Genomic DNA, 12,269 nt, shown 5'->3' on the forward strand with positions numbered 1-12,269 from the left:
CACAGAAGGCTAGAGTATAAAGTTGAGAGTGATGAATTTAAGTCATGATATATTTTAAAGACTTAAGACTGGAAGTGATCACTTGAGGAAGAGTTATAGAAAGAAAAGAGAGCCCCAAATCAAGCTATGGGGCACTCCCATAACTCTAGAGGCCAGACATAAAAGACTAAGAAGAAATGGCCAGTGAGGTGAGAAAGCTATTGCGTCATAGAAGCTAAAAGATTAAGAAAATGTTTCAAACAGGAAAGAGTAATCAGCTGTGTCCCATGCTACTGAGAAGGCAAGTACAATAAGGACAAAGAATAACCACTAGATTTATTCACTTGAAATTCCATGTAATTGAGCACCTAGGATTTACTAGGGTCTATCATTAGTATTTCTCCTACAACAAATATTTGCTCCTCACAACTCAGTGAGGTAGGTTTTATTATCCCTATCTTTATAAATTTGGAAAGTGAGGCTCAGTGAGCACAAATAACTTATCCAAGATCACAAAGCTGAAATTCAATGCTTACCCTGGGTTGACATAGGAGATAAACTTGTTCAGTTAACAAGTCATATAAAATATTTATGTATGCACCTAGTAAATCATGATTATTGATGAGAAATCATAATATGTTGGGTTCCTATAAAATACAGTGGCTTTCAAAGAAGGAAACCAAATGAGGTTTAAATTAAAAAATACATGAGCTATCCTTTCATATTTGCACCTATGTCCATAAGGATATAGCAACGATGTAAGAAAAACATTTGTTTTTCATGCACTTTAAAATATTTCAACTAATTTTCTAATAGAATAGGTTTTTAATATTTATATTGAGCCGAAGTGGCTCAAAGAAATGTTTGGCAGACTGCTATAAGGCTTTAATTGGCTCACAAATTGGACTCTGCCAGCCTGTTACTAAAATGCTTTATATAAAATTGAGGGATTTTTTCTTTTCTAATTGAAAGCTACTGATAATATATGATGCTTGTTCAAAATAAGATATCTGCATTTTTTCAGAAAGGTTACTCTGAATTAAAGAGGTAAGTGTGAATGTAAATGTAGGCAAAATGTTTCTACTTTCTTCATGAATGAGAATTAATTTTACAAAGAAAAACGTGAAATCTCCATTTATGATAGAATTTATTTCCACATTTTCTGATCACTGAAAATAATTTACATTTAAAGTGCCAAATTTGCTTTTCCTGTCCGAATAAACACAATCCTTAAGGTATTTGCTTTTTGAAAAAAATTAAAATGAGAGCTTGACTTTCAACCTGAGGGTGATAGTTATCAAAATAAGTGTGCTGCCTCATCTAGCACAAAGATTATAAAATGAGTACTGTCAGTGGGATGACATTTTAAAATCCAATAGCAAATCTCCAGTTATTAAAGAATAGATGTCAATTATTCTAGTTTAGTTTTACTTTCAACATGTGAATTTAAGTACTCTGATCCATCCCTCTTTGAAGCATTCAAATTCAAAAACAATCTTCATCTCATATGAAGCACACCTTTAAAAAAGAACTTTTCTCAACTCTCAAAAGAAAAAAATTCTTATAAAATGACACACTTATTTGGGACTATTATGGACTAGAGTATAACTTGGTCTTAAAAGAAAAAGAATCTAGTTCTATTGCATCGATGCAATATTTATTAAAATAGTAGAAATCTAACAAGGACTTACTGTATAGCACAGGGAACTATATTTAATACCTTGTAATAACCTATAATGGAAAAGAATCTGTGTAACTGTATCACTTTGCTGTACACCTGAAATACTGTAAATCAACTACACTTCAATTTAAAAAAAAACAGTAGAAGTCTTCTTAGGTAATTTCCTTCTACTTTAGGCATTACTATCACTCAATAATAAAGGCTTTCATTTTTTTTTCACTTCCTAACATGTATTCCCTCCAAACTTATCAGTACAAATTACAGGGTTTTTTTCTGGTTTCAAAGATAAATGTATACATTCCTAGTTCTCACTCATTTTAATAATAATAATAAAACAAATTACCACAATTTACCATTAAAAGATCTGGTAGCCTAAATAACGTAACTTTATTACAGACTATACGGTATAATATTAGAAATTTTCTATTTACAAAAACAATATTTTAAAGGAGGGCATTATTTTACTATTCGTAAGATAAAGACAAGATTATTTAAATGCTTCCCATTTTAAAAGATTTACAAATAAATTCAATATATATACAATGTTTAAAAAATTATCATTTCCTATTTGTATAGTTACTGAAATCTGCTCTCTGATTAATGGCTTCATGTATTTTCCTAATAGAGATTTGGTAGAACAAGAGATTTGGAATTACAAGTCATGGGTTGGAGAATTCTTCTATCAATTACCAGCTGTATGTGAATGCACTTTGTGAATTTAAAGGCACTGTATATATCTTAATTATTTTCACTACTTTAAAAGTATATATTGGATGTTGGAAAAAGTTTAACCTTCTAAAGCCATAATTTCATAACATGCCACAATGTTAAGGATTGAGAAGTAGCTGGACAAAATCTCAATGTCCCAATCAACAAAAATAATTCAAATGAAAAAATTATCTTGGGGTTTCGAGGAAATTAATGTCCATCAGAAACTCATATTTTAGCCTTCATTATCTAAAACGGCTACCCACCCATTCGGTTTTCTTTCCTATCAGGGAAGATCTGTCCTAAATTGTATGTAATTCTTTTTTTTTAATTGTATGTAATTCCAATAATTCTGGTTCTTACTGACATATCTCAAGCAATGTACTTAAAAGCTACTGGTATAGAAAATAAATCTGCATACCATACTAAGAGGTATGCTATTGCATAACTTCATGTTCAGCATAATTGAGCCAGTGCTTGGTAATTAATAGAAAACACCTGTTAAAGTAGAGACTCAAAAGTTTAAATTTAAATCATTTTAAAAAATGTATGGTTTCAAGGTCTTTTCTACTGATTAGAATTTCACTTTTTCATTTTTGTATGAAACACAACCTTATTCTATAGTCTACTAATCTAATTTTGATTTCCTTAAAGAAAATCAAGGACTTCAAGATATTTGCAAAGCAATCAGAATTTTTGCTGCAATCTTTCACAAGTTTTTCCCTATACCTGACTCTTGGGTATGTCTTAAGAGTGTCACCTTTATAAAGTCTCTCCAGAAATGTAACTTAGTTTTCATAAAGCAAATTACTCTTTGTCTTAGTTTATACAATTTAAAAAATTAAATTATGTAATTACAACAAAAATTACAAGTGGCCTAAACAGTTTGGAAAGTGGCACAGTGGGTTGCTGGAGCCAGCTCCCAACAGTTCAGGATTCAACTGGATGCATCTTTTCCCAGGTCCTCATTTAATGACCTCATTTTGGTAGCTTGAAATCAGCCAAGGTGGGAGTATTTACACCATGGATATAAACAAACATTATAAATCAAGGTTTTTTTTCAGAGAGCCAGGTATAAAACATTTACCAGCACAGCACAAGTACTAAGTATACAGCTGTCCCTCAGTATCCAAGGGGGATTGGTTTCAGGAGCCCCAAAGATGCCAAAATCCACTGACGCTCAAGAGCCTTATATAATCTGGTGCAGTACATTACAATGGATTCAGTCGGCCATCTGCCTCTGTGGATAAAACTATACTAGCAAATAGCACACTGACTTCAGAATGCTCTAGGCTTCAACACTTCAGAATGCTCTAGGCTTCAACCAAGATATTTTTTTTAACTCTATTATTTTTTAATTAATTTTTATTGGAGTATGATTGCTTTAGAATGTTGTGTTAGCCTCCACTGCACAACAAAATGTATCAGCCATACACATACAGATATCCCCTCCCTTTTGGACTTCCCTCCAATTTAGGTTACCACAGTGCTCTAGGTGAGTTCCCTGTGCTATACAGCATGTTCCCATCAGTTGTCCATTTTATACATAGTATCAATAATGTATATGTGTCAATCCCAGTCTCCCAATTCCTCCCACCCCACCCCTTTCCCCCTTGGTATCCATACATTTGTTCTCTAAGTCTGTGTCTCTATTTCTGCTTTGCAACTAAGATCATCTATACCATTTTTCTAGATTCCACATATATGCGTTATTATATGATATTTGCTTTTCTCTTTCTGACTTACTTCACTCTTTATGACACTCTCTAGGTCCATCCACATCTCTACAAATGACCCAATTTCATTCCTTTTTATGGCTGAGTAATATTGCTTTGTATATATATACCACATCTTCTTTATCCATTCCTCTGCCAATGGACATTTAGGTTGCTTCCATGTCCTGGCTATTGTAAATAGTGCTGCTATGAACATTGGGGTTCATGTGTTTTTTTGAATTACGGTTACTCTGGGTATATGCTCAATAGTGGGATTGCTGGGTCATATGGTATCAACCAAGATAGTTTATAAGGGAAATGGTTAAGCAGAGTATGGTTAAGAAAGTTCCTACTTTATCTTCAAGAAGGGCCAATGGAAGTCAATAATTGTTTTCATATGTCTTTTAAGCACTGAATCACATTTTATTTTGACAGAAGTTAACAACAGATTATTATTCTTTCTTAAGTAAGCTGTCGGATCTAAAATTCATTGATTCTGTATTCTTACCGTTTTATGATCATTAACAATCATAAGTTCCAAATATTTCATTTCTTCAAACACACCACGAGATGGCTGTGGAAAATAAAAATACGTGGTCAGAATGGTCGTTGATAGAAAATATCTCTGATGCTGACTGTTAAGTGGTAGACTGACTTTGAATTTCAGAAGAACTCTTTGCTGTTCACTTTATGAACATCCTCAAAGAAACTTGGTCAGGGAAATGAAAAAAAAAAAAGTGACTGTAAATTGTGGATAAACATACAAGTATTCAGAAAAGAACTGTATTTAATTATCATTAAAGTATTCATCCAGATAGAGAGCTCATGTTGTTTTTATTTGATTTTTATATGTAAAAATATTCTAGAGAAAAATGTTCAGTGTAATTCTGTTAAAATAAATAAAGCTCAATTTCTTTGGCATTAAGATACAATAAAAATATTCACATCTACTCAAAACTTCAAAGAAAAACTGCATAAAACTTTAATAAGAATAGCACAGTACATCTGGAACAGGTACCAATGTAATCATATAGAAACCTTAATTCAGTGGAGTGAAATTCTCATAATAAAGTACTAATTCTTAACCACACAACTTCTCAAAGGAACAAATGTTGACAGTTACAATATTCTGAATTCTTCTAAATTTTGATTACTACTAGATAATCCTTTAAGAGCAAGGGCTAAGGATTTTAGCTGTCGTTTGTACTTTTATTTCTTTTTCATAGTTGGAAGAGTACATGATCATTGATCAGTTGTATTTTATAGGGGTGGGCTGTAGTGAAACATCAATAGCCTATATAAAACTTATTACCAACTGCATCTTCAAGAGTAAGCAAAAAGAGATCTCTAAGTTAAAAAAAATTGTTTCCATAATCACCATAATACAAAGACAGGCTCATAAAAGAGGATGATTTGACCTACAACCAAGTTTTTGATGGCTGGTGGTCTAATTTTTTCACAAAAGTACATTCACCAAAACATTATCTAAAGTGTGCAATTTTCAGTATAATTACTCATTAAGTTATCTAGCAAATTACCATGTAATCTATATGCCATGGAATTAATTTTCCATTACATAGCATTCACCATGTAATTACTAAATAGTCCCCATCATTACAACTTTCTAATCTATTATGAAATAGACTAGGAAGATAATTTCAGTTACAAAGCCCCTATACATTTATCAATACATGGGAGCTCTATGACAGTTGTTGATTATATAATTACATGATTCTTATTTAGTAACTATCATGATACTAATGGTCAAAGAGATTTATTCTGTTCAGAAAAACACATCCAGCTTCAAAGTGTGGTATAACTGTTTTTAATTTGAAAAGAAATACAAATAAGCATGATTAGTCAATATTTCAAAACCTGACTCTTCCCCTACTTTTTTGTTAGTAGATTATTTTACATGATAAGTCATACCAGAAAAAAATAAACAAATAAAAAGCCTGCTCTACTTTCAACAGAAAAAAATGCACCGCAATTTTCATAAGAAAAATGCTTTGAAAACAGAGCTAAAACAATACATTCTTCAGATGCCTTCAGGGTTCATAGAACATCAAAATCAGTTTATATCACTTACAGGGAAAGCAGAATAAAAAGCACCATGCCCATAAGACTCAAATCATAGGATATTTTGGTTTTGGGTTTTGTTTGTAAGAGGAAATTGCCCAAATCTAAACCGTTTTAGGTACACTTAGCCACAGTGTGATGACAGGCACACAATTTGAGTGAAAGAGCCCCGCCTACAACTCAACGCCACACTCACATTCACTGCTCTCTTCCTTCTCCTTTTCAACCACTGTAATTCAGAAAGGAAGGGCCACTGGTCACTGCTTTCCATACCTGTGCAAAAGAAAAAGAATACCAAAATTTATGTTTGACTGCATTTCAATGGGAGAATGTTTTTTAAATATTATATGAAGGAAAAGTGGCACCGATAGCATTTGTCATCTCAAAATCAAAATAAACTAAGGCGAAAAAAGCACGCCAATCAATAAATATTTCACATTTTCATAGTCACAAATATTAATATAATTCAAAGGTATAATTTTCTTCCAAACCTCATGAAAAACTTTACGAGCTATTCAAGACTCCTTGGAATATGTGTATTTCATCTACAACCACCTGACCCTGGATATCTGAAAATTTAGAAGAATTCTACTATGCTTAATTCATTTTAGAATTAAAAATAATATCTGGCATAAGCTTTTGCATAAATTATTAAAGATTTTGGGTATTAATATACAGAAGTAACATCACATACTCCAATAATCCAAAAGAAGCTTTTGCCAAATCAGCATGCTTGAGATGCCACAGGACAAGAGCATAAGACACTATAAGTTGGTTAAAGAGCAGCAAACTTCCAGGAAAATCTAAGGATGAACCTCCCTGTAAATCACTCTGTTAAATCTGGCCACACTCTCCAGTTCCTAACACAGCTTTACTTCTGGGCTTCATATTTCAGTCTTTCCATTAGAAATGAGTCTCCATCCTTCATTCCATTAAAGCCACAGTTCACACCACTGCCCACCCACACTGCTCACTCGAGATCTCAAACCTACTCCATTTCCCAACAAGCCTGCATGTGCACTGAGCTCCAAGTCAAGGCTCCTAGTACATAAAATAGAGTGGCTTCTTTAATTAAAACTTACTGAGATTCTTCATTTGCTTAGAATATTGTCCTGCCAAGGTTTTCTCGATTATGTGTGGTCGACCTGTGCTTTTCTGAAACAAAAACAATTGTAGTCAATTAAAAAGCAAGATGTGATCACACCTCTACGGAACAGTGTTAGCATTTTCTCTAATATCTTTCCTAAAATGGAAACACTTATATGCTGATGTGTTAGTTATCAAAAATGAAAAGTAGTTGGTTTATTGAAACTTGAATTTTAAATAAAATAGAGCATCATCCAATTGCCCCAGTTTAGATAAAAGCATAGTTTCATTAGCTACTCTTAAACTTTGACTTTCTTCAAAGCCATGAATAGGAAATGCACAAGAAAAAAACACAAATGGGCAATGAATATATTTTTTAAAAGGTGAATACTACTTGAACACTCCTTCAACATGCAAATAAAAAGATATACCAATTACTGACATCAAGTTGGCAAAGGTTTAAAAATTATGATAACTCTAGTCAATTATAGTTGCAAGGCAAAACACTTTCACACTGCTGGTAGGAATAAATTGGTAGCATAGTTCAGAGAGAAATTTAGCAATTCTATCAACAATCTTGAAAAATTCATATCCTTTACCCTAGATACTACACTTTTAGAAAAGTCTTATTTCCATCACTACTATTAGCTTCCATTACTGAGTGCATAGTATGGTCAGCCAATTTAATCCTCACAAGAACTCCATACAGTGCATATTTTATCTCCATTTTACAAATTAAAAGATTGAGGCTCAGAGAGATATATTGTTGAGTTAAAATTATATTACAAAATAATGATCTAATTTATTTTTGAAAATATGGGAACATAACATTGAAAAACTGGAAGAATGTACACTGAAAGGTGAGGAGAAGTTATCTCTAGGGGATGGGATGATGGATAATTACTATTTGGTTAAGTATTTGCTTAATTTGCTTTTCCAAATTCCTTACAGTGTTTTATAATCAGAAAAGTTATTTTAAAAAGTGTTCTTAATAGATTACATAAAAGACTTACAATAATGAAAAGTTTTGCTCTTTATTTATTACTTGAGAAATAACGTGAATTCTTACTACAAATACTTGATCCATATTACTGGACTTATTATAAAGCATACTAAAATTAATAATAATAATGAACCAAACATCAAAAATCTAAATTAAAACTTCCCTGGTGACGCAGTGATTAAGAATCCGCCTGCCAATGCAGGAGACACAGATTCGAGCCCTGGACCAGGAAGATTCCACATGCCGTAGAGCAACTAAGCCTGTGCGCCACAACTACTGAAGCCTGTGCACCTGGAGCCCGTGCTCCGCAACAAGAGAAGCCACCACAATGAGAAGCCCACGCACCAAAAGGAAGAGTAGCCCCCACTCGCTGCAACTAGAGAAAACCCGCGTGCAGCAACGAAGACCCAACGAAGACAGTCTAAATAAATAAATAAATAAATAAAATTTTTTTAATGGACTGTATTTTTTTTTTAAATCTAAATTCAAGTAGACTAAACTCTCAATTCTGGTATCAGGTGAAAAAGATACATAGAGTGATGAAACTCACAATTAGCAACATAATTTTAAAAACTGACTAATTTAAAGGTTCAAGCAGTGTTCCTTTCCCTCTACCAATGATGAAAATGAGGATAAATCATTACATGATTATGTAATCATTACATCATGAATGAAAGGCAGGCAGTAAAAAAGGAAGGCAAAAAAGAAAAGGTATGAAGTATATAACAATCAGCTCCTAAAGAATATGATTATGGGTTTAACAATGCAAAAGCAACGTTTTAAGCATTATGATAATAACAGTTTATAAATCTCTTCAAGAGTTTAATAGACATAGTCACATATATTTATTAATTCATCAAATGTGTAAAATTGCCCTACTAGGGATGTAATGAAAAATTATCTCATTTTACCTATTTAAAAACTCAAGGCTTAGGGAGTTGTTATCTTGGGTTTTTTGTTTTGTTCTTTGTTTTTGTTTTTGTTTTGTTTTGCTTTAGAGTCACAGGGCCATTAATCAATGCCAGAAATCAAAGTCAATTTTTTGCTTGATGAGTCAAATAATTTTGCTGTGTACAGGTTATCTGCCTACAATTGGAGTAGGGGAAAAATATTTTACTTAATCAAAATGTCTTTATCTAGGTGGGATGGTCTTCATTATCTGGTAATTTTTATAATTACTAGTTGAAAAATAATACTGGTTTATTCAAACATAAAACATTTAAAACTTAATGACTTTTCTGCCTCAAATTTGAAATTATCCCATATTCATACATACACAGCAACATAAAGAAAATAAACGTTTGTCAACTGTTCTTGTCAATAGCCTGAATGACTATTTCCTGTCTCAAAATTACTTTGTCTACATTTGAAATCTCTAAAGATTAAAAAAAAAAAAAACATTTGCTGCTCCCCATCAATGATTGCAATATCCTGACTCTATCACTTTCAAAATATTCTTTTCCCATTAGCAGCTCTTTTCACTGATATGACTCCCCTACTGTTAACTCTTAGTGCCTTCACCTCCTACCATTCTCCCCTGTTCGCTCCTCTCTAACCTAGTTGGGTTCCTCACAGTTCCTAGAACACACTGGGAATACTCCTGCCTCAGGGCCTTTGCATTTGCTCTTCTCCTGCAATGCTTTTCCAGCCCCTTAATTTCCTGAGGGTCTTCATTCAAAACTCACCACCTCACTGTGTGTTAAAATATAAATTTTAACTCTCCTCTCCACTTTCCTGGCTTCATTTTTTCTCCTTAGCATGCACTATCTAACATACCATATGCAATTACTTATTCACCTATTTATTCCCGCCTCTGCCCCTGTAGATAACAAGCCCTACTAGGCTCAGGCTCTGTGTCTATTTTGTTCACCACTGTATGCCCAGCGCCTAAAATACTACCCAGTATGTAGAAAGCCTTCATTACAATATTTTTAATATATATATATTAAATATTAAATTTGGTTGCCTTCTATTAGTGAGCAACATGATTAGAGTATATGATTTACTTTTTTCCAGTTTTATTGAGATCTTAGTGAAATATAGCATTGGATAAGTTTAAAGTGTACAACATAATGATTTGATATATATGTATATATTACACAATAATCACCACAATAAGTTTAGCTAACGTCCATCACCTTACATAGTTACACATTTTTTTCTTGTGATGAGAACTTTTAAAATCTATTCTCTTAGCAGCTTTCAAATATACAATACTGTATTGTTAACGATAGTTACATGTTGTACATTACATCCCCAGAATTTATCTTATAACTGGAAGTTTGTACCTTTTGACCACCTTCACTCATTTCCCCCACTGGCCTCTGGTAACCACTAATCTATTCTCTGTTTACACAAGTTCCGTTTTTTTAGATTCCATATGTAAGTGAAATTATACAGTATTTGTTTTTCCCTGGCTGATTTATTTCACTCAGCATAATGCCTTCTTGATTTCTTATCTAGGTTGCTGGCCTATACATGACTCCTAACATTATTTTCTCCCCTATCTCAAAAGAAAACTAAATATTGTATAACATAATCATAGTTCAACCCACAGATTTCCCCACTGAAGATTCTTAGACTCACAAAAGTTATGTACTTGCTTACAGTCATACAATTATTGAAAGACTGTGAGAATAAAAGCTAGCTTAAAGGAAAACAAGGTGGTCAGTACAAAATAAAGCATCCTCTCTGCTCTTTCAGTAGACTGGGAAGAACTGGTCTTAGCTTTAGAAAACCTAGGTTTGATGCCTCTTACCATGCCTTACTGGTATGTGTAACTTAAGCTTCAAAACTCATGGTATCAGTCCAAGTGTGAAATAAGGTGCTATAGATAAATGCACTGTGAAATCTACCGGATTGTCCTTTATTGCTCAAAAACAAAGATGCTGGAAAAGTAAGGAAAAGGAAACCATAAGGAAACTGATGTCAGACTCACCTCATCATGAACCAGCTCCAGTGGTTCTATCATATACACAAAGGTATTATCTTCAAACATACCACTGTGAAAAGAAACCACAGGAGGAGACAGTTAACAAATATAGCAAACACAGTATGTCTTTAAAAATAGTGTATCTGAATAAATACCTTTCTACTGTCCCAAATCAAATTCACATACCTGCATGGAATCACACTGTGTTCCCACCACTGCACTAGACAGTGTATAGGCTACAGAGAGTATAAAAAGTGTACACCAAAAGCATACACATTATACCTGGCATAATTAGTTTTTGAAATTAAATGGACAGATAAGAAGATTACACTGGGATAGAACTATTCATGCTGTTCCAGTATCTCAAGTTATTATTACAGAACCATGTACAACTAGCACAAATTTGTTATGCAAATCCAATATCATCTGTGAGAAAGCAGACAGGTTCTTCATGTATAAGAAAAAGCTAAAACTATCTGATTCTGAAGAGGCAAATAGAAGTATCTTTATGCTTGCAAGTTGCGAATTTCCATTAAGACTGTTAAAAATCGCATTTAATTTTGAGAGACACAGGATTTTTTATAAAGTGTGGAGATAGGATTTTCAAGATCCCTTTCATCACATGGCCACAAAAGACCTTTACATGCGGTGTTACTGTGTTCGAGTCTAAAAGGCACCTACAGATGTTTTTTAAGAGCCTGCCTGAAAGCCGAAGCATGGGCTCCTCTCTTTCGAACCCCACCCTTGCCTGGCCACCTCCTGCTTATCCTTAGGTTACGCTGAGTGATAGTTCCTCTGGGGGGTACCTCTGGGAAACCTTTCTGGACTAGGGTCGGTCATCCCAAAAGTCCCTGTCCTTCCCCTTCATGGTACCCACCAAAATGGCAATTAAATAATAATCTGTATAATCATTTGTTTAATCTCTAAATCACCGGCAAACTCTATGTGTTAAGAGAGCAGGGACTTTGCCCTCCTTGTTCATGACTCCACATCCACTCTCTACCCCAGGACTGGTACAGAAGAGTCACTAAAATAACTATGAAAGACAAGATGGAAAGGGTGAATGGGTGAAACCAAGTTCATTCT

At 33.5% G+C, this 12,269-nt stretch overlaps 1 protein-coding gene across 1 annotated transcript in view; it reads right to left on the reverse strand.

Annotated features, from left to right (window-relative positions):
• ADAM23 (ADAM metallopeptidase domain 23) overlaps window positions 1-12,269 on the reverse strand; it is a 172,574-nt gene that overhangs the window by 51,171 nt on the left and 109,134 nt on the right. Inside the window, exons 6-9 of the mRNA XM_060106751.1 lie at window positions 11,190-11,253; window positions 7,245-7,317; window positions 6,359-6,435; window positions 4,592-4,657 (exon numbers count right to left, since the gene is read on the reverse strand). Coding sequence (XP_059962734.1) covers window positions 4,592-4,657; window positions 6,359-6,435; window positions 7,245-7,317; window positions 11,190-11,253 — 280 coding nt within the window. The remainder of the gene's footprint in view (window positions 1-4,591; window positions 4,658-6,358; window positions 6,436-7,244; window positions 7,318-11,189; window positions 11,254-12,269) is intronic.

This window comes from Mesoplodon densirostris, chromosome 8 (genome assembly GCF_025265405.1).
Source record: "Mesoplodon densirostris isolate mMesDen1 chromosome 8, mMesDen1 primary haplotype, whole genome shotgun sequence".
Classification (NCBI taxonomy): domain Eukaryota; kingdom Metazoa; phylum Chordata; class Mammalia; order Artiodactyla; family Ziphiidae; genus Mesoplodon; species Mesoplodon densirostris.